Here is a 23647-nt window from a genome sequence, read left to right on the forward strand (position 1 = left end):
TGGGATCCTGGTGCATTCAAGGTGAGGACTTTAACTACTATGCTATCATGCCAGGCCTTCAAAATAAATTTTAAAATATTAATTCATAATTTCATCACTAAGAAATAATTCACAATCCAAATATAATCTTAGTTTATTCTGCATCATACTGTACAAAAGTTGAATTCTTACATCTTTGCAGTCTTCCTTGGTGCAGCTGGTCTTGATACGGGTATCAAACCACCGGACAGTCCCGTCTTCACCACAAGACAGAAAAGTGTAAGGGTCATTTGGAACAGTCATGATCTGAGGACGAAAACAAGGTACGGGTAATTACTGAACATTCAAACAGAAGGCTCCAGAACACCATGTTACTGCTCACAAAACTAACACAAAACATGCATTTAATCATTTATCACTTAGATTTGCTGATTCAAAACTACAGATGGAAATGCTTAAAACAATAAATTCATTCTTCATTACTAAAAAAAAAAAATCTTAATACAAGCTGTAATGTCTAACTTTATCAACTACTGTTAATTTTCTGCTCCTTGTGTGTCTCAAACATAAAGTAACCTTTTGGCCCCTGACGTGTATTAGTCATGTAGGGGACAGCAACCCAATGACTTGAGGTGTCCTCTGTGCCTCCCAGGGTCTGCAGCAGAAGAAGGCTAGCAGCAGGCGCAGATACCTACAGCTGGGGGAAGTTTAACAGTCTGAATGACCTGCATAGGGAAGAATCTTATCAAAGATCTGAAGATGGAGCCTTTAGCCTACTACACCACAGCACTGGCCTCAAAAAAATAAAATTTCCTAAACAGAAAATAACTTTCACATAAGAAAATGCTTCCTGAACAGGAAGAAAAAGTACTAACTGCAAAATACTAACCAATATATCAGACAACATGTAGTGCTTTTGTTTATCAAAAGGCATCATTTAGGGGCCAGCATGGAGGCTCACAGGCTAATACTCCGCCTTGCAGTGCCAGGATCCCATACGGGATCACCAGTTCCTGTCCCAGCGGCCCCGTTTCCCATCCAGCTCCGTGCTTGTGGCCTGGGAGGGCAACAGAGGAAGGCTCAAAGCTTTGGGACCCTGCACCTACACCTTTAAACAAAGATGCTGCTTGGGACAGCCACATCCTTCAGCAGAGGACTAGGGTTCAAAGTACTGGTCTCCACTTCTAGTTCCAGTTTCCGGGTGATGCATACACCCTGGGAGGTGGAGCAGGTGCATGGGTCCATGCCACCCATGAGGAGACGCAGATGAATTTCCTGGATCCCAGCTTTGGCCTGGTCCAAGCCTGGCTGTTGAGGACATTTCGGAAGTAATAGCGACGATGGGAGCTTGCACTCTTTTTCAAAGAAATAAAATTTATATGTGTGTGTGTGTGTGTACAGTATAGACAGAATAGGAGATAAGGAGATTTTTTTTTAAGATTTATTTATTTTTATTGGAAATGTGGATATACACAGAGGAGGAGAGACAGAAAGGAAGATCTTCCTTCCGTTGGTTCACTTCCAAAGCAGCCTCAACGGCTGGAGCTGAGCCAATCCAAAGCTAGGAGTTCTTCCAGGTCTCCCACGCAGGTGCAGGGTCCCAAGGCTTTGGGCCATCCTCGACTGCTTTCCTAGGCCACGAGCAGGGAGCTGGATGGGAAGTGGGGCTGCCAGGATTAGAACTGGCGCCCATATGGGATCCCGGTGGGAGCAAGGCAACAAGTTTAACCACTATGCTATCATGCCGGGCCCAAGATATTTTTTTTTTTGCAGCAAAATAAATATGATTTAATTCCACTTCACCATGAGCTTTCTCAAGTCATGATATAGGTAGATCCAAATATATTAATACTCAAAACAAATGTAAAATGATTGCACTCAGCAGTGAAAGCCAAAAACATAGAGAAAGGACAAGAAAGGAAAATCTCAGTATGTACTATTCGTGTAAGTACACATCCAAACATGGGGCTACAGAGGAGCTGAAATGCAAGTAAGCAGATCAACACAGTCATTTGATGGGAAGGAACGACATGCAAACACTGTGAGAGAACTTGGTAGGACGAACAGCTTCTCTAAATCAAATGAAGTATAACTGAGCCCTGCTCACTCCATTTCATGCAGTTCAACTCAGGGTTTTGGCAAATGAGCATCCTTCAGGAAGCTGACTGTCTTGTCCTGTGCACTAGCGCTCCCGCTGAGAATCTGGTAAGCATGCCAGCAACGTCTTCAGACAGGTCAGTGATAAAACTGTTTAAGGGAGACACCTAATACACAGCCCTGCATTTCAGTAGCAGGCATCTTCGAAGGCTGACAACTCTGCTTCAAGTCCGGCTGCTCCACCAATTACAAACGCAGTGGAAAATTCCACCACCTGCATCTTCCTAACTTCATTCACAGATCTATCAAGATAACATTTAGTGTCATGCTAAAATCTAAACAGTCATCAATAATCTTTATGCATGCATCTGTATGTATACGTATATACATATCTATACATACATTCCTATCTATACAAACACACACTTACACAAATCGAATCTTATCTGTGAACATAAAACTGTACCTCATACGTAGTTCCATAATGGCACGTCAATTGGCACTGCCTGTTACTTTCCGCATCTTGCTCCACATTGGTATAAAATATCACTCCATCTCCAGAGCAGGACACAATCTGTTTATCACTTGTGCAAGGTAAGAACTTTGCCCTGAACGAATTGTTGTCAAAACCTAAAACACACAGAAAAATTAGTTCACGTAATTTGTCTCCTAGAAAGAAAAATTCCTATTTATTTTGACGATATCAAGCAATAAATTCTCATTTGCTTTCTTATGTCAATTAAAGATTACAATTTTATTTTAGAAAACCCAAATCTCACATATTTTTTACTCCCTTTAAGATATGAAGAGAATCATCCACTAAAAAAATGCATGAAATAATGCCATTAAATCAAATATGCAGTTTTTATCTATTTGGTTTACCTCACTCAGTGGTAAGACTGAGTAACTAAGAACTATTTTGATGGACTTTTCCAACTGTATAGTAAATAATCAAGTTAACTTCCTTTCACGATGAAGAAGTAAAAATAAAATGAATTGGGCCAGTGTTGTGACATAGCTAATAAATCAGCCTGCAAAGCTGATTTGATTCTAGGCTGTTTTACCTCTAATACAGTTCCCTGATAATGACCTGGAAAAAGCAGTTAAAAACGGGCCAGCAGAGCCCATGGGTGGACCTCCCTCTGTAGCTCTTTCAAATATACAAAAAATTATTGAACAACCAAAAAAAAGTATTAAAATTAAATCAACTGTATGTATAAAATCCAGATAATGAAATAGTACGGATAAGAGCATCTAATTGCTTAATTATACTTAACTACAAGATTTACTCTAAAAGACATAAATTGAAACCAACATTCTTGGGTTTAGTGAGAGAGCCTAGTGGCTAAAGTCCTTGCATTGCATCTGTCAGGGTTCAATATGGGCGCTGATTCGTGTCCCAGTGGCCCTGCTTCCCATCCAGCTCCCTGCTTGTGGCCTGGGAAAGCAGTAGAGGACAGCCCAAAGCCTTGAGACCCTGCACCCGCGTGGGAGACCCAGAAGAACTCCAGGCTCCTGGCTCTGGATCAGCCACAATGGCCAGAGCTGAGCTCCTCTAAAGCTGGGTAACAAAAGCTTAAAAAAAAAAAATCACATTTTCTTCCCTCAAAGAGTGTTACAGAGACAATGTCACTTGGGACCACTGTTAACCACTTGGATAAAATAAAGCGTGCTTTAATTTTCTGGAGACTAATGCTGAATAAAATTGTTTCCTTAAGGAAACTAGGGAATTTCCATGTATTAACCTCCAAATTATATTTATATAATTAACCTTATTAAAGATAAACATTATAAATGCCCATTCCACAGTTATTTAAGCTTTCTCTACCTTCATGGTTTTTCCATTAAATTGTAGATTTTTTAAATCACTTCACCTTTCTGCTATAAGGATTACTAATTGCTAATTTGGTGTCATCTGAGCCAGATAAAATATATTCTCCAGTGTCATTCCAACAGATAGATTGTATTAGCCTAAAAGGAAAGCAAAAAAAAAAAAAAGAAAGAAATTTAAGCAAATTAGGCATCAAAGGGAGATTGCCATATTTCACTTACCTGACAGTACAAAATATCACTAAGAAGGTTATTATGACAATAAAAAGCACTTAACAGTTTCTTTATTGACAAAAAAAACAGACTCTGGCTTTTGTTCTACATGTATGAAGACTAGAAGTTATCGCGCCATACTAACAAGTAAAAAAAATGAACAAACTGCACAATCAAAATTCCTGTTACGTCCCTTGGAGCAGTAACGACACAGAAACATCGTTTCTACCAAAATGAAGCAACCAGGAATGGCACGGTGTGGCGAATTCAAGTCCTAGACTCTGCACTCCCAATGCAGCTCCCGGCTAATGCACCTGGCAAGAGTGGAAACGGCTCAAGTCTGGGTCCCTGCCACCCAGTGGGAGACCCAGATAGAGTTCTCGGCTTCTGGCTTTAGTCCGGCCCAATCCAGTCCTGGCTCCTGGGACCATCTGCGGGTGAACCAGCAGATGTAAATCTTTCTCCGTTCTCCCTCTCTCCATGTCGCTCTTCTGTCAAATAACTCAATTTTCAAAAAGAAATAAAAAGAATGAAAGCAACAGATCAATACAGAAGCTCGGCTTACTGGAAGAGAATGTAGAAACCTCTGCGGGAAGTAGTGTCACAGCAAGCTCTGTGCTATGACTGGGGATCTGGGGGAGGGCCCAAAGGACAACTCTGATTGTTAAAACCTACACGGGGAGTGGATTATGCGAGGGTCCATATTGCTTTAACTCCAGGGCCTCTAGAGGCTCTCACAGTCAGTTCCAGAGAAAAATACCCTGTGTTTCAAGCAGGATACAGGAGCCATTTTGAAACTCACTAATCTATTACACTTACTATAAAGTGTGCTGTCAGGAGAAGCTATTTAACCACAGCTTAACCTACAAGGATGTTCAGAGCCTTACTGACCTGCTCCAGCCCTCCCAACTCCAGCCCACGTTCCCACCCTCTCCCGGGTAAGAAGGTGGGAGGCAATGAAAACTCATGGTGAGGTTCACAGGCCAGAGGCACAGGGTCACTGAGAGTCAGGGATCCGTGGGCTGGCACTGTGTTGTAGCAAATTAAACCACTACCCACAGAGCTGGCATCCCATAGGGACATCGGTTCCAGTCCTTGCTGCTACACTCCCATTCCAGCTCCGTACAAAAGGTCTGGGAAAAGCAGAAGATAGTCGAGCCATGTGGGTCCTGCCACCCACACAGGAGACCTGGAAGAAGCTCCTGGATCTGACTTGGCTCAACACTGGCTTCTGTGGCTACTTGGGGAGTGATCCAGCATGGGAAGACCTCTCTCACTCTCTCTGCATCTCTCCCTCTCCGTGTAACTCTTTCAAATAAAATAAAATAAATAAATAAAAGTTACAGAGATCTACAAACAAAATGATAAAATGCCATCTCTTTACCTTTAATTATACATTTCTCAAAGATTTATTTGTATTAGTTCCATTTATCTGGTCTGTCATCTAGTCTTAAGGAAAAAAAAAATCACAAGAAATACTAAAAGGCAAAAAATACACTTTGAAGGTACAGGACAGGCATCAGCATGAAACACACCAGGACTCCTGGAGCTTCCAGACTGGGGATGTGAACAACTGACAGGGACCTGCTAAGGGCTCCAATGGACCAATTCAACAGCACGAAAGGGCAGGCACAAAGATGGAAATTCTAAGAAAGAACAAAAAAGAGTTGTAACAAAGCTGAAGAATGCTTCTGATGTGATATGAGCCCCCTGGACATGGCCGAGGGAAGAAATCTCCAACGTCAGGAACACATCAATAGGAACCTCCCAAACAAAACAAGGCTGGAGCACAGAAGAACAGCCCAGGATGTGGGAAACTTAGAACAGGTGTAACCACGGGCGATGGAAAGATCAGAAGGGGAAGAAACAGGGAAGAGAACAGGACATCTGAAACAATGACAGAATTTCCCCCAAACTAATGTCACAAACCAAACCAGATTCAGAAAAAATGTTCAGAATACGTGTTTTCAGATTCAGGGAACGTTAAGAATAAACATCCAAAGAATTGACTAGGCTATCATGTTTAAGCTGCAGAAAATCAAAGATAAGGAAAGTATTTTGAAGGAAACCAATGGGGTCGGGGAAGCCTTTACCTACAGAGGAACAAAACTACATGCAAATTGTCCTCAGAAAGCATATAAACAAGGAGAGTACAATAAAATGTTTAAAGCACTGAGAGAAAAAAATATAATCCAGAATTCTTTATCCTGAAAAATTATATTTCAAAATAACATTTTCTCAGTCAAACACACACTGAGGAAATTTGTAAGAACCACCTCCCACAAATGTAGACCAGATATCTGGATCTACACAAAGGAGTGTGCCAAAGGAGGAACCAGTAACAGTACTGCACTGAACTAATCTAAAAGATCAGTTATTGCTGTTAATATGCTAATAGCAATAGTGCATTCAATTATGGTTAATAAATATACCATATATATGGATTCTTACAAATCATTGAATGAATGAGAGCAATAATACAAGGTATAAGAAGGAAGACTTAGGACTATCTTATACGTACACTACCTTGCAACTGGTACAATTATTTGAAAGCAAGTTAACTTGGTTTACTTGGACACATACATTACAAACTATAATTAGTTTGTATTAAAGTTTTCTCCTCAGCTGCGGGCAGCTGCCTAAGTTGCCTTGTACCTAGGCAACTGTTACACTGCTGGGAGACGAGTGGCCAATAGTGGTGGGAATTCTGGACCTGGTTAATGCCAAATTTTTGTGAGCTATACCAATATGTTAGCAACTTTTTATTTATCTATTTATTTATTCTTTTAAAAATAAGTGTGGAAGGCAGGAACTCTGAGAACTCTGGGCCGGGACATGCCACACCGGCCCCCAGGTGGGGTGGGGGGCAGCAGGCTGCCCAGGGTAAGGGGACCTGAGGACTGACTAGAGTGAGAGCAAATCAGGACATCTGAAAGAAATTATTTCTGGGGTCTTCCACAGACCAGGCCACTGCACTCCCAGGTAGGCAAGGGAGCTGAGACCAAGTGGTTTAGAGCTGGTAAACTGAGGGCATGTCTGAGTCAGGGCTAGGCACCCCTGACATGGGAGCCTGGGTTGGGCTAACAGCATCACCTGCCGCCTGCTGGTGCTTGCATCGGGCTGGTGGGCATGCCTGGCTGGGCTAGGCCACAGTACCCACCCTTGAGTGTCAGAGCAGGGAGCACACGATGTCAGGCTGGGCCACAGCGCCACTAGAACATGAGAGAACAAGATCTGGGGACACATTCTGTAGGGGACTTGTCCCACACATCACAGGATATGTGGTCCAACCTTGGAGTGCATGTATCAGGACTGGGCCTCCTCAGTTGCTAATGCCTGTGTCACGCACAGATGCAGGTCCAGATACACATGGGGGGCATGATGACTGGCAAATCTTGACCAGCAAGGACATCAACAGCCTCGTCAGAGGATGGAAAGCAGGACAGGCTGGACAATTCCGGCCACCCTTTGTAGCTTGTTCCTGGGTCTGCGGATGCACTAAGGTGGACTTTGTCAACCAGTAGACCTCGACAAGATTTTCTCAACCCTGGAGCAACAAAGCTGACACCAACTCAGGGCTACAGCAACCACCAGGTAATAGCCTCGGAACACTCTTCCCCACACAGGGGTCTCTAAGATGACATCAAATGACTGTCCTCCATCCCTGGGTGCTGATGTAGTCTGACAGCAAGAAGCAGCCCTCTTCCCTTCTTCCCCTGCGGATGCCTGACACTCCCCACCCTAAGCAAAAGTTCACATGGCCATTCCTCTCGACTACATAAACAATATTAATAACAAAATAAAATAAAGAAAAAGAGCCAAATTACTAACACTGGAAGTGAGAAAAGGGAATCACGATGGGCCCTAAAAGGAAGAATTCTCTTCCCCAGCTGTCTAATAACCCAGACACACTGGACTAACTCACTAATTCCAGGAATGATACAATCTGCGAAATCTTCACACTAGATCAAGGATCTGAACAAAACCATGTTCACTTGGCAAATGGAACTAGTGGCTGGCTCTATGGCACAGGACGTTAAGCTGCTCCCTGCAATACAGGCAACTCAGTGCACATCGGTTCAAACTCTAGCTGTTGCACTTCGGATTCAGCTACCTGCTTCTGAGCCAAGCAAAGCAGCGGCCAATGGCCAGGGTACCTGGGCCCTAGCACCCACGTGGAAGACTGAGCTGAGGCTTCTGGATCCTAGTTTCAGCCCAGCCACAAGCCACAGCTACTGTGGTCATTTGGGTGGAAAACCAGTAGATGGAAGACCCCCCACCTCTGTAACTCTGCTTTTCAAATAAATGAATCTTTTATTAAAAAAAAAGTAGGAGAAGAAAGGCTAGCTCCATGGCCTAGCAAGTGTCTGCAGTGCCAGCATCCCATACAGGTGCAGGCTCTATCCCAGCTAGCTTCCCACTTCCAGTCAGACTCCATGCTTATGCACTGGGAAAGTAGAAGAGAATGGCTTAAGTCCTTGGCCCCTGGCACCCACAAGGGAGACTCAGGAAGCTCCTGAAAATATGGAAGAGTATATGCCTTCAGACTAGCTCAGCTCTAACCATTTTGGCCATTTTGGGAGTGAACCAGTAGATGAAAGCTCTCTCTGTCTCTTCTCTCTAATTCTGCCTTTCAAAATAAAAATTAAAATCTACTGTACTATTTTTTAGAAGAACAATGATTAATCTTTTGAAATAAGAAGCACTTTGGATAACCTAAACACAATGGACTAATTCAGTAATTCCTTCAATGACACAATCTGCCAACATTTACAAAAGAGTAAATAGGCCAGCTGAACAGGACTATGCCCATTAGAACAATGGAATTAATGATTAATAACCTTTTCAAACAGGAAGTACAATGCCCAGGTGGATTTGCTGGTAAAGGTTATTGCAGGTTAAACAAAGAAATTCCAATTGTCTACAATCTCTGAGATGCAGAGGGAATATTTCCTAATGCAGCCTATGAACCCACTTAACAGTATAATAACAAAACCATACAGACATTACAAAAAAATTATAGTTCAGTGTCTTTCATGGACATGGATGCAAAAACTTTTAATAAAATATCAGCAAATGGGGGCCCAGCAGCGTGGCCTAGCGGCTAAAGTCCTCACCTTGAACACACCAGGATCTCACATGGGCCCCAGTTCTAATCCTAGCAGCTCCACTTCCCATCCAGCTCTCTGCTTGTAGCCTGGGAAAGCAGTCGAGGGCGACCTGATACTTTGGGATTCTGCACCTGTGTGGGAGTTCCTGGCTCCTGGCTTCGGATCGGCACAGCACCGGCCGTTGTGCTCACTTGGGGAATGAATCATTGGATGGAAGATCTTCCTCTCTATCTCTCCTCTCTGTATATCTGACTTTGTAATAAAAAATAAGTAAATCTTTGAAAAAAAAAAGTCAGCAAATCAAACTGAGCGATGTGTAACGAAATTCATACACCACAACTAACTGGTTTTCTTCCAGGCATACAAAGCCAATTCAGCATCAATAAACCGAAGAAGAAACATCACACAATCATATCAACAGATGCAGAAAATGCATCTGACCATATCTAACATCCATTGGTGATTTAAAAAGCACTGAGCAAATTAGGAACAAAGCAGACATACATACATCAACTCAATTAAGAATTTCTACAAAAACCCTATAATTATCATATTAAACAGTGAGAAACTAGGAGCCTGCCACCAACATTAGGAACAAGACACATCTTTTTTTTTAACACTGTCCTCCTGGAAGCTCTCACGGACACATTAAGACAAGAAAAGGTATGCAGATTTGGAAATAAGAAATCAAATCATTGCTCACAGATGCTAACATGATCAAACTAGGAAATACAAAGACAAAAATACTTCTGGGACAAGTGATGACAGCCAAATAGCAGGTAAAGGTTAATAAACAAAAGTCAATCATTTTCTTACATAGCAATGGAGAAGAATTTTAAGTAAAAAAATCCATACCTTTTACATTGCAAAACTTTAATACTTAGATATAAATACAATACTCTATGTACAGGATCCCTGAAGAAAATTACCAAACTGTCAAAGAAGTAACTTTATAGGGAGCTATTCCATGTTAAAAGTTAGGAAACTTCAATGTTTTCAAGATGTCAATTCTTTCCAACCTGGTACAGACTCAGTGAATTCCAATTAAAATCCCCTCAAGTTCTGTAGATATCAACAAATATATTCCAGGTCTCCATGTAGGTACGGCGCATCCACTATGGCCATCCTCATGCAGCGTATCGAGGTACACAGGTTCACACTTGGCTCTGGCTCTTTACGCTCACTTCCTATTATTACAAACCCTGAGCATCAGCAGTGATGGCACAAGTAACTGGGACCCTGCCGTTCATGCAGGAAATACGAAATGAATTTCAAGATCCTGGCTTCTGCCCAGCCCAGCTCCAGCTGCTCTGGGCGTCTGAGGGATGAACCAGCACACGGGGGTACTCTTTCCCTCTCAGATACATTAACACTAATAACATTAACAATAATACAATGCTGTGCTTCACTGACGTCTACAGTCTCTGAGAAATGACTATTACATCTAGAGAGATGCACTCACCAGAGACCTCACCGAGCAGTGAATGAGGGAAACCTTTGAAAGGTTAGAAAACTTATCGGTACTTCAAACATTCTTGCATATACTCTTCCATATTTTCATGTAAAGCTTTATTCTACCAATTTACTAGTTATTCATTATCTCTTTTGTAAATTCTGGGGCAATTTACCAAACTTTAAACACTGAAGGCCTTCCTAGTTCATAAGGAATTAACTACTACTTAAACAGCCATTATGCACATTTAGGTTTGCTTCAAGTTTTAGTCTTTGGATAAATTCTCTTCTTCCTGTTTAAAAAAAAAAAAAAGAGCTAAATAAACCATATGATCTATTGTTGAGGAAAGTCTAACTCTTGAAGAGCCCCGGGCATAGCAAAACAAGGCAAATGCTGGCTCCAACTCCAACTCCAGCTCCAGCTCCAGCTCCAGCTCCGCCACTTATAAACTGAGCGACCCTTGGCAAATTAACTTCCAGGGGCTTCATTTCCCACAAGAATATCAACTTCATGTGGCTAATGTAAGAATTCAATGATTGAAGGACAGAAAAGGCTTAGCAGAATCTGAACCATAGTGAACATCCAACAGCGCTTCATCCATCCACTCATTCAACGTGCGTACTGAGTACACTCCTCCAGGTAGCATTCCAGGAGCTAGAAATACAACGGTAAGATGAGGCAAGATCTCCACCCTCTGTGATGGAAGATATATACACCAGGTCAGGAGCCAGCATTGCGACACAGCACGATAAGCCACTCTGTGCAGCACTGGCTTGAGTCTCGGTTGTTCCACTTCCAATCCAGCTCCCCGCTGCTGTGCTGGGAAAGCAGCACAAGACAGCCCAAACCCCGGGCCCCAGCCACACACACGGGCGACTCAGATGGACTTCTGGGCTCCCGGCTTTAGCCTGAACCAGTCCTGGCCATTGTGGTTGCCTGCGGAGCACACCAGCCAACGAAGAGCTTCTAAAATATCAAGAAGTCAGTAAAGTTCTTCCTCAATCAGGTGGTGCATAATTAACTTTCAAATCTGATTTGTAGGTTCAAAAATACACTAACTGCACCAACAGATAAAAAGTTTGACAAAATTATTTTTGGCCAAGCGCAGGTTTGGCAATCCTGCTAAAATACAGAATGAAAATAAGAAACAACATAGCAAACTAACAAGTGACAGCAATCAGAACTCATTAAAATGCTAAATATTAAAAACCTGGCTCTGGTCATACTGGTCTGGGGAACATGGGATGTTTAACATGAGGGAATACATGAAATCTGTACATACGATCTGAAGTATATGACACAATCAAAAACTCCTGAAAAACATTTTTCTATGTGACTCTGGAGATAAAATATCCAATCTACACATCCCACAGAGTGTGCTTCTATAAGCTAAAAGACAACATAGGTAAAAACTTTAAGTTTCCCAATGCTATTAAAAACTATGATGGGTCTGACCTATTTGCAAAGCTAGCCAATTAGCCCGCCACAGTTCTGCAGATGGTGGCAGGAGACACAGGACTCCTTGCAGGGAAAGGATTTTACTGTCCACAGCACAGCAGGCACATGTGGTCCACTCTGTCCCCCGCTCCCATAAGGCAGCTCAGAGAGGCCTGGGTGGACACTGTGCATGCAATGATCGAATCACACTAAGTAACCCTGCACTGAGGGGATCCAAATCTTTCAGCAAGCAACCCTGCCTGGGCCCTCATCTTGAAGGGAAACACCACCTTTATTCTACTAGATAATAAGCAAATGTGTCCTCTGCTCCAGAGACGCATTGCATCTCCCAAAGCCATTCACTGCAAAACCACTATTGCAAAGACAGTGAACAGGACAGACAGTGCCTCTTTCACAACAGGCGCAGAAATATCAAAGAGCCATAAAGAACCCTCTCCCAACAACCACACACCTGTTATGGGTGATCTCACTATTGTGGCTTTCTAATCAAGTCTTTCTGAACTCCATGCTGGGTTTCATCCTACAATAACAGTCCAAAAACGGCTCAAAAAGGAACACTGTTTTGCTCACCCAAGTATTACAAGGGCCTACAAAAACTGCCCGGCATCAAGCATACATTCAACAGACATTTGCTGAGTCAGTAAGTAAAAAGGCAGGACAACAGCATTCTATTTCGTGCTCCGTATTTTCATTCAATAACATGACAAGCACTTTTCAATGACGGTACAGCTATTGCTCACTTTTTATGATTGTGTAATATATTAAACAGCTGTTATTAATATATTTTAAAATCTATGTTACTTGCTAGACTATGAGATGCAGAAGACATAGATTTAAACATCTATCTTGGAACATTCTATACTTATACTGGAGAAAAAAAACTTCAGTGCAAAAGTAGAATAATACTTCAACTTTCCAGGTTTACTGCGAGGAGAAATTTAACGCATGTAAAACTCCAACATGTGCCTGATATACTATACATAAATTAGTTCTCCCTGGGTTTGCCGATGGAACAAATTGAGCCACTGCCAACATAGGCATCCCTTATGGCCGCAGGTTCGGGTCCAGATGCTCCACTTCTGACCTAGCTTCCTGCTAAAGGCTTGGGAAGAGCAGTGAAGAGATGATCCAAGTGTTCAGACCCCTGCCACCCATGTGGGGACACCCAGAAGGCGCTCCAGGCTCCGTGCTTCTACCTGGCCCAGCCTCAGCCAGGAGGTGGCAAGATCTCCATCTCTCCCTCCCTCCCTCTCTCTAACTTTTTCAAATAAATCAATAAATACATCTTAAAAAAAAATGTCAGGCTAGTAACACTAAGAAGGAGAAATGGAAAGGCGCTTTCACAAAATTCTTATTTTGTTTTACCTAATTCTTCTGCCCTCAGATACTATCCAATGTCAAACTTCCCAGTCAGCTGCATAGGCTGCTTTCCCTAGCTCACCCCCGGGGCTTCACTTTTGTGAACTGTCCTTCAGTTCGTTTAGATCGTTACAATGAAATATTTTAGGCTGGGTATCAAATAAGCAACAGAAATTTACTTCTCATAGTACAGGAGGCTAGGGAATCCAAGATTAAGGAACCAATAGGCTCAGAGCCTGGTGAGGGTCTTTCCTTTACAAAGCACCTTCTTGCTGTACCTTCAGATGGCAGGAGCAAACAAACAAGCTTTTATAATGCGTTAACTTTGTGATCCAATTAATCTTGCTGTCAGTGCTCAGGGAACAAGGATTTCCATGGACAGTCCTGGAGCACGTGGACATCCCAACCACAGCAGTCTCTGCTCTCCCACCTCCCCCTTGATTTTGTTTGCAAACATCTTGACTGATCAGTAAATCCAAACATCTTTTTTATGATCTATCAGTCAGTTGCTTTCTTCTTGAAAGCAATTTTCATCTTTGACAGAGAATGAAGAAGTAGCTACCAATGAAGAATGTTACAGAAAACAGCAAAAATTAAAATAAAAGCCAAAAGCCCACATGGCAAAGAGATAATCTAGAATCTCTGCCTGGCCTCAGGCAGTCACCAGCCCTTTTGATGAATTCCAAGTTCTCAAAGGAGGCAGTGAGAACAGGGCAGAAGACTCGAGAAGGCCCTTGTCTGGGAGAGCACAGGGATGAGACATCACTCGTGATTCAGGCCATTCTCCCAGAGAAGCCGAAGCTGTAAGCCACCAACGGAAACCCTGCAAAGCAGGGTCTGCGCAAAGTCAAGCAGGAAACCCTCACAGTCCTGCTTCAGACAGGCTGACTGCTCCCAGGGAGGGGCACAAACTGCCTGTCCTCCAGGTAGGGGTGGGGAACCCCAAACATCCCTCCCAGGAAGTTTCCACTGAACAAACATTGAAAAAAAAAAAAAAAAAAAACACAAAGTAGTTCTGAAATGTGTCAACTTGGTTAGATGACTATTTTCCAGGAGTGCTTCCACGCAGGTTTCTGGTAGAGATGGGTCACCACACACTTCTCCACAGTATCTGGGGGGCAGAAGTAAAGCAACATCCACCCTGGACCGTCAGCTTGGAAGGCAGGAGCAGGAGGCTGTGCAATTCGCAGCTCACACACATCACTGCTTATCTGCAGCCGCACCTTGTTGGAACAAGCTGCACCTAAGCCTGTCTCACTTTTCACTGGATCCCCCTTTCGCCTCCTTAATTACTGGGCTAACTGCATATCTGCTGCTGTGCATTCGGTCAGCAAACGATGCTGACTTCTCCAGAATAGCTACATCGGTTATGCTGTAGTCAGCGAGAACTGACAAGGATTCCGTGTCCCAGGAAGATCCAGCTTACGTTCCTGCATTCACACCTGCCCGTACTTCCCCAACTTAACAATTCCTCCCCCTCCCAACCGGGAACATGAAAAAAAAATTGTCCAGGTACCTGGATCACTGCCCCCCAGAATGGGAGACCAGAATGGAGTCCCAGCCTCCTGGATTCAACTGGTCCACAGTCCTTGCAACCATTTGACAAGAGAACCAAAGCATAGCAGATCTCTATAACTCAGCCTTTCAAATAAATACTGCAGTCAGTGACACTCACTCACAAGCACTAAGCAACAACAACACACAGTCTAGACCTGCTCTGCAAAGCTCAGGACAAGACCTGATGGGTATTTACTGGATCAACATCAGTATTTTAAAGAACATGAACAGGGCCCAGCCCGAGAGCCTAGCAGCTAAAGTCCTCGCCTTGAATGTACCAGGATCCCATATGGGCACCAGTTCTAATCCTGGCAGCCCTGCTTCCCATCCAGCTCCCTGCTTGTGGCCTGGGAAAGCGGTCGAGGACGGCCCAAAGCCTTGGGACCTGCATCCGTGTGAGAGATTGTCGGGGTCTTCCGTCCCGCAGAAGAATTCACCCGACACTCCAGGCTCTGTTTCTTGAGGAACTTTATTTTTCCAACCAGTCCGTTTCCCAGCCGGTTGACTCAACTTCTACTACCTCCCGTATTTCTTCCGTTTCTCTCTGCTTCATTTCCCAGTCTCCTCGTCGCCCCTAGTCATCTTCTGTCCGTCCCAGTCGTACCCCGTCCTCCATCTCAGTCCGTCCATCCGTCCGTCTCCGTCTTATTCTTCCTATCTCTGTCCCGTTTCTTCCTGGAACCCCCACCACTATATACAATCCTAGTTCAATCAGCTTAAAGGTCACCGATGCACGTGGCAGGCACGCCAATCATAGCTCTGATCACGCATAGCACACGCGCCAAGCATGCAGCCATGGGTCAATCAGAAGGCACTTCCTGAAACCTGTGTACCGCCAAGCAGCGAGAGCAGGAGAGGTCTCAGCGCCATCTTAGGGCACACGTGCAATGCTCCCGACAAGAGATCTAGTAAAAGCTCCTGGCTCCTGGCTTCAGATTGGCTCAGCTCTAGCCACTGCGGCCACTTGGGGAGTGAACCATTGGATGCAAGATCTTCCTCTCTGTCTCTCCTCTATGTATATCTGCCTTTCCAATAAAAAATAAATCTTTTTTAAAAAAGAAAGAACATGAACAGAAAATAAAATGTACTCCATCTAGTAAAGAAAATTCACATCTGAAACATCTTTTTTTTAGTTGTATCCCGGGACACCATGTCAACATATTCTTACAGTGGATCATTGTCAAAATGCACATATTTAAAAACATCATGCTGACCTAAACTATAACACTTCTGTAGAAGTTCTATGCCAGCTGGGCCCGGCGGCGTGGCCTAGCGGCTAAGTCCTCGCCTTGAACGCCCTGGGATCCCATATAGGCGCCGGTTCTAATCCCGGCAGCTCCACTTCCCATCCAGCTCCCTGCTTGTGGCCTGGGAAAGCAGTCGAGGATGGCCCAAAGCCTTGGGACCCTGCACCCATGTGGGAGATCTAGAAGAGGTTCCTGGTTCCTGGCTTCGGATCGGCACAGCAGAGGCCGTTGCGGCTCACTTGGGGAGTTAATCATTGGATGGAAGATCTTCCTCTCTGTCTCTCCTCCTCTCTGTATATCCGGCTTTCCAATAAAAATGAATAAATCTTTAAAAAAAAAAAAAAAAAAAGAAGTTCCATGCCAGCAGAAGCTTCTGGAGTTCCTGGGCACTCTCAATTTATATCAAAATGAAAAAAAAATGTCCATAGCAGACCTATCATCATGTCTACGGCTGTTAATACACATAACATGGGATTTCCTGAAGTGACTGTCAGCACATCCTATTCCATGTTTGTTATATCTGAGTTCTTTTTCACCACTAAAACCGCACCTCTTAAACTCTGTACTGACGTCCCAAAACTAGAAACAAATGTTCCAGTAGCTTTCTCCAGTGACTACAAGAAGACAGAAGACAAACCTTCTAGAACATACTGCAACCTGGCAACACCCCACTCTATCATTCAGAATGCGCATACAGCCATAACACACTGAGGGTAATTTAAAACAAAGGTATCCATTTCCATACATACAGACTTCTAATGGTGTTCAAAGGAAGGAGTTCCTACACTCCACATGAGAGACTTTTCAGGCTCCAGCAAAAAACGTTCACTGGCTGACTAATCATAATTTAAGCATTTTTACATTATAGCAAACAATTCTCTTAAAGTTCCCTAAAATTACTTCGTCAAACTGTTAGAGTCCGGGCCAAAGCCCCCAGACGTCAAGGTGCGAGCTAGTCAACCCCCAGAGAATGACAAAGAGTCTCACTGGTAATGCAAACAGCAAACAGGGTTTATTGCGCCAGCATGCTGGGGTCAGACTGTACTTGGGGCACACAGGCCAGCCAAGCAGGGCGGTCGGACCCTGAACAGCCCAAGACAGTAGCTTATATAGGCCCTTTGGGGCTGGGAAATACATCAAAAGTAACAACCTTAGACATGTTCATTATTTTATGGCCTTCAGGCACAGGGAGCCTGTTCCGTTCCCATACCTACTATCTGTATGGCTCATCCCATTTTCACACTCTTATCTTCCTCCTGTTTTTGGGACCGGAGAAGAACTGTGCCCTTGCCTTCACAAAGTTGCAAGGCAGCAAAGAACAGATTTATCGTTAAAGGAAATCCTCCCAAAGTCTAGGCACCTCCTGTCCTAGCAAAGTAGCAGTTGTTCAGTACAAAGGAATCTCACACTGCCCAAAAATAACATTTTACCCACACTCTAACAAAACACATCTCTTAATTAAGAAGGGTTAGAAACTGTATTTCAAGGTGTACGCAGTTCTGTCCCAAAGAAGAGAAATAAGGAGTAGAAATGAGAAATGTATAGAAATAACCATTTCTTTTATAAAGAATGTTTATCTGGGGCAAAGATAAGAGGGCAGCAGGTTAAGCAGCCACCTGCAAAGCTAGTTCTTGTCCCAGCTATTCCACTTCCCATCCAGCTCCCTGCTCCCGTGCCGGTGACATCAACAGAGGATGGTCAAACTGCTCTGGCCCCTGTACCCAAAGTTGGAGACCTAGAAGCCTCTGGTTTCAGCCCAGCCCAGCCTAGCCCAGCCCAGAGTAGCCCAGCCTTGGTTATTTGCAGAGTGAATCAGCAGATATAAGATCTCAGTTTCTCTTCTCCCCCTCTTCCTTTTAAATAACTAAATCCTTAAAAAAAAAGTTTACTTCATAAAAATTTACAGAATGGAAATGAAATACGTAATTGTAACATAACAATCACTGAATTCTAAAAGCACCACATTATAGCTAACATGGAGTTGAATGATTCTTATAACAAATTTTGTTTTTAAAAAATCCAACATTGGAACAACATTGGAATTCAGATCAAGCTCACAAAGCCTAAAAATCCAACTAGCTTTAGAATCCATGTTAGTTTACAATAGCACTCTACCGGACCAGGGAAACACACACATCTCCTTGATAAACAACATATAGGAAATTACTGAACTCCATTCCCACAACACACACAAAAAAATACTGTAAACACTATAATTTTGTTTTATGTGAAAAAAGGTATTTAATAAACTTAAATACAAAACTTGAATGCAATTGTGTATCTTTCTCTGAAACTTAGAAACAAGAAGAGTGTTTCCGATTTCAGGAATTTTACCAATTCTGGAATAAGATTTCTTTATCATTTTAATTAGAAAAGTTCAATCCTCAAGTGGCCACAACTGCCAAACTGCTCCAAAGCCAGGAGCCTCTTCCAGACTTCCCACACGCACACAGACACAGTCTGGTCCCCAGGCTCTGGGCCATCCTCGACTGATTGGTTTCCCAAGCCATAAGCAGGGAGTTGGGCAGGAAGTAGAGCATCCGGGACATGAAACGGCACTCATATGGGATACAGGTGCTTGCAAGATGAGGATGTAGCCACTGAGCCATCGTGCCAGGCCACACCTAAAACTTTCTGAACATAAACGCGGCACACATACAAAGAGTATCACATTCTGGAACATTTCAGATTTCAAGAACGAGGATACTCAATCTGTACTACCAGAGAGACGCAACCTACAGTGAAAAAATTTTAAACGTGTTACCAGCAATCTCTTTCCATTCATTCCATCTTAATTTTTCTGTAATTTAGCAGTAATTCATTTCAGAAATGCAAACAGAAATATATCAGAATTTCATTCAAGCTACAAAGCAATTACAACACCTACATGTATGATTGCTCAAAACATTTTCCTACGTAAAATCTTCAGAGTTGGAATTCACAATTTAAAAGGAAGCATTGGCATAGGCATTTGACCCAGCAGTTCAAGCACTGGCGAGTCCCACAGGAGAACATCCTGGGCTCAGGCCCGTTCAGCACTACGCCAGCCTCCGGCAGGCCAGTGGGTCAGTCCCATAGGAGAGCACCCTGGGCTCAGGCCCGTCCAGCACTAAACCAGCCTCCCGCAGGCCAGCTGGTCAGTCCCATAGGAGAGCACCCTGGGCTCAGGCCCGTCCAGCACTAAGCCAGCCTCCCGCAGGCCAGAGGCTATGCCCAGGTGCACCTAGCTGGAGTCCCACCCCCCAGCTTCCAGCTGGCCCCGCCTGGGAATGAACCAGCAGATGGGCGCTCTGGCTGCCTGTGCCTGTCAAAAATGTATGCTTGTTACACCCTGACATTCGTGGCCTTTATTCACGAGGTGCCTTCTCCAGGAACTTGCTGAAGATACCCCATAAGCACAGCTTTCATGTTACACTAAGACACAGAGCTTTTAATTTCAAAACTTTTTGTACCAAAATTATGTTTTGATTCCATTTTCCACAAACTGTTAAGAAGTACCATTAGATGCTGTGTAATAACTTAAAAGACACCCTGGATCTAGTTTTGCTGCCATGGAAGGATCTCTAACGTGTAGTGTAAACAGCAAGCAGCCAAGCAGTGCTCCCACCGGACGCAGCGGGTTCAGGCTGCCCATCACCCACAGCTGTACCTTCTCTACCTCTTCACACACACAGACGCACCTGCAGAACGGAAAGGAAAACATCCTGAAGACTATCCGGGAAACACAAGGCCGTGCCTCTGAGGGCAGGGGTGTGAAGCAGGAACGGAAGAGATCACAGGGATTTTGCTTCATGTTTATCCGGGTTTTGTTGTTGTTTTGTTTCGACAAAGAGCATGTATTCATATGTTAGGAAAACAGAAAGGATTTTTTATATCACACGTTAACTTTTCAAAAAATTGACAAACCAGAACTGCTGGCTGTAAAGAGATTTCGCTTTCTCCTATTCTCAGTTTTTTCCAACTCAAACACAACAAGAAATACTTTCTTACCAAGCAAGAAGCGACAAAATTTGGGAAGAAAAAAATCTTACTTAGTGTTGCCTGCCACATCTCTAAAAAGAAAAGAAAAGCGACAAAAAAAACCCGAAAGACTCCCTTACTGGGTCCACTAGGGAAAGAACTGTGACTTAGGAGTGGCCTCGGGCGTGACCCAGAATCCTCAGACAAGCATGTTGTCCCAAACAGCCCAAAGACAGCGTTCGCTCAGGTTGTTTTTAGAACGCTTAAAACAGTACATGCCGAGTGTGTTTTCCAGGGGTGCGAACGGGAACGCGAAACCCGACACGACCTTACAGGGTCGGAAGGCGCTGGGCACGGGGGCGGGGAGGGCTCAGGACCGATCCCTGTGGGCCGTGAGGTCAACACGGCGCAGACGACACCCAAGCCCTCGGCGGGTCTCCCCAAGCCCTCGGCGGGTCGCCCCAAGCCCTAAGCTGATCACCCCAAGCCCTCGGCGGGCCGCCCCAGCCCTCGGCGGGCCACCCCAAGCCCTCGGCGGGCCACCCCAAGTCCTCGGCGGGTCGCCCCAGCCCTCGGCGGGTCGCCCCAAGCCCTCGGCGGGTCACGCACACGTGGGTGTCCGGCATTGGACAAGAGCGAGGACACCAACTTTGGCTCCCCAGTGCCAAGCCGCGAGCCACCCCGACCCCTCTCCCGGCCGCCGTCTCGGAGCGCATCCCCGGGCAGGGCGGCGGCTGGCAGCTTGCAAAGGGGGCTCGGCCGCGGGAGGCACGCGGCCGGCGGGGGAAGCGGGCTGAGGGGAGGCGGACGCCCCACCGGGCGCCCTGCCGAGGCGCCGTCCCCCCCTCCAACAGCCCCGGGGGCGCGCCCCCGCCCGGGACCCCGCTCACCCAGGTAGCGGCTCCGCAGCCGGGACGGGTCCTCCAACCCGAGAGACCTTTTCCTCACGTCCCACAACAGGTGTGGGCAGGAGCCGCCCCGAGACATGGCTCTGCCGGCCGGAGGAGAAGGGGGAGGGGAGCGGAGGGGACGGGCGGATCAACACCCGAGCCGCACCGGCACCATGCGCGCGCTGCAGCTCGCGGGCGCAGCGAGTCAGACGGCGGCGGCCGCGCCGGGGCCCGAGCTCGCCTCATCCTCTCCGGCTCAGACTCGCCCACACAGCCGGAGAGCAGCCACAGTCCCTCCCGGCCGCCTGCCCTGGCCGACACCCTCCCCGCCAAGCCCTTCTCGCGAGAGGACGACCACCTCCGGGAACTGAGGCGGCTGCACGTCACGGCTGCCCTCACCCTGGAGAAGTGGCTTCAGGCCATTCTAGCCAAGCCCTTGATTCCCTATGGATGGAAGAGCGGGAGAGAGAAAGAGGGGGGCCGCTGAGCTTCGTAATCGCTTCCACGCGTCTCAGGTCAAGGGAAGCCAGAGCTGCGCGGCGTCAACCTTAGTTGGGGCAAGAAGGTTTGAAAAGCCCATATTAACTACGGGCTGCCAAGAGCCCAGGCGAAGGGTCATGCAGGAGCGTGCAGCTTCACTTTCCCTTCTCCAATATGGCCTCGGGGGCAGGAAGGAGAGGAGGTGGGTCCTTCGGGTCCCCGCCCACAGCGCGCGGCGGGCCAATGGCAACGGGCCTCTCCTCCTGCGCACGCGCGCTGTCTGCGGGGCGCCGGCCGGACTCGGGGAGGCGGCCCCTTTTGGCACCTGTTGCCGGACTCCTCCCCGGTCTCCCTCCCGGGAGGGCTGGAGGCGGACCCGGGCGGGCCGTCCCCGAGCCTCCGCCCCCTGAGCCCTCCCGGGGCGCGGGCCGCTGGCTGGTTTGCCCAGCGCCAGGCGAGCCGCGGGAAGGGCACCCTGGGGTAAAGCGGCAGGGGACGGTGACGAGCTGCCCTTCGTTGTCAGTCAGGGACGAGGACCCGGCGACGCTCCCAGGCGGCTGCCCGCGATCACCCGGCCGCCGACATGTCAGCCGCCGGCGCCCGAGGCCTGCGGGCCTCCTACCACCGGCTCCTGGATAAGGTGGAGCTGATGCTGCCCGAGAAGCTGAGGCCGTTGTACAACCACCCGGCAGGTAACGGGCCCAGCCTGGCTCCCTCCGAGGCGCACCTTGGCGGGTCCCGCCGGTGACCTAGCGTCCGGAGGCGTCCGCTGCCCCGGCCCTGGAGTCCGTCAGTGTCGGAGGAGCGCCCTGCCTGACCTTTAGGGCATCCGCGCTCTCCTGGCTGGACCCGGACCTGGCCGCCCCTCCGGGTCCACCTCCCTGTCCGCGGCCCCGGGAAGCCCTGACGGGCCCCTGTCCCCCTGCTCGCACCCACGCGGGGCCGAGCGCGGTGGGTGGCTTGGAGCACCGCAGGGTGCGGAGTGAAGGTCACCGTCCCTGGCGAGGCCTGTAGGGTGAGCCCTTCCGAAGCCGCCCGCGTTCCCGCGGTCAGTGTCACTGCGCATCCTCTGGGGCCAGACGCCGAGTTAGTCCTTGTCTGTGAAATGACTGGAAGTGTGTGTGTGTGGCCAGGCCTGGGTAGAATTCTGCTTTAGCACTCGGCTGCAGGCATGACCTTGGCCTGAATGGTAGAGCTCTTCCTGTAGAGAAGAGAACTAAAGATAATCGTGTACTTCCTCATAAATGCTCAGTGAGTGTTAACGCCATTGCCCTCCCGGCAATCAAGACTCCTGCAGCTGAAAAAATAAATCTGTATGAAACTGGGAAATTCTTTAATAACAAGAAGTGGACTTAAGTTTCCCCTTTACTCGGAGGTCTCCTTCAAACCTAAGACTTGGTCGATAAGAACAGTTGTTTTACACGGAAAATCTGAAGTGTCCTCCCCTTGCCCTCCGCCCCCCCCCCCCCCCCCCGTCTCAGTCATAGAAGTGGCTTTCCCTCCCTCCGTGGTCGGTCCGCGTTCTGCAGTGGGCGTCCTACAGTATGTGCACTGCCCCTCCCCGTCTCTGACTACAGCTGCAGTTCTAGTTACTGAACCTGATTTCCTGTTAGATAATGGAGTGAACGACACCTTCAGATCTCACTTTAATTTAACCCTTAATACTGCTTACTGCATGTGAAATCCACTATGAAACTGGATCACGTTTATTTACCTGATTTACTTCTGGAGGGTGTTTGGTTATTAGCAGTCGATTTTCTTGGAATTGTGTTGTGTTTTGTGGCAAAGATTGTTCAGGAGGGAGGGTTGGGCAGTGCTGCCATAACTGGACACGACAGAGTCTTCTGAATTCAAAGTCTTCTGAGTTCTGTGACCGTCAACTGTGACTCCAAAGCTTTGGGTTAAGGATAAAGGTGGAGCAGAGGAGGAGCAAATTGACACAACACAGAACGGGAAATGAGTCTCACCTGATCTTTTCCAAAGCCTTTGCTTTTAGCTGCTGTAATTGTTGCG

The 23647-nt window shown here is 46.3% G+C and overlaps 2 protein-coding genes across 2 annotated transcripts in view; one reads left to right on the plus strand and one right to left on the minus strand.

Moving 5' to 3' along the window:
• On the minus strand, positions 1 to 22219 carry LOC131478178 (uncharacterized). The gene is made up of 5 exons (XM_058656229.1): positions 22211 to 22219; positions 21890 to 22109; positions 21155 to 21395; positions 3951 to 4047; positions 1 to 285 (listed from the first exon to the last, which is right to left on the minus strand). The coding sequence occupies exons 1-5, from the start codon at positions 22217 to 22219 to the stop codon at positions 79 to 81; spliced, it is 774 nt and encodes a 257-aa protein (XP_058512212.1). The 3' UTR covers positions 1 to 78.
• Positions 21918 to 23647, plus strand: part of LOC101522807 (mitochondrial pyruvate carrier 2) — an 18785-nt gene continuing 17055 nt past the window's right edge. The window contains exon 1 of the mRNA XM_004589138.4: positions 21918 to 22326. Within this exon, the coding sequence (XP_004589195.1) occupies positions 22218 to 22326 (109 nt within the window). The 5' untranslated portion in view covers positions 21918 to 22217. The remainder of the gene's footprint in view (positions 22327 to 23647) is intronic.

The sequence above is a fragment of the Ochotona princeps genome, chromosome 2 (assembly GCF_030435755.1).
Source record: "Ochotona princeps isolate mOchPri1 chromosome 2, mOchPri1.hap1, whole genome shotgun sequence".
NCBI classification, from domain to species: domain Eukaryota; kingdom Metazoa; phylum Chordata; class Mammalia; order Lagomorpha; family Ochotonidae; genus Ochotona; species Ochotona princeps.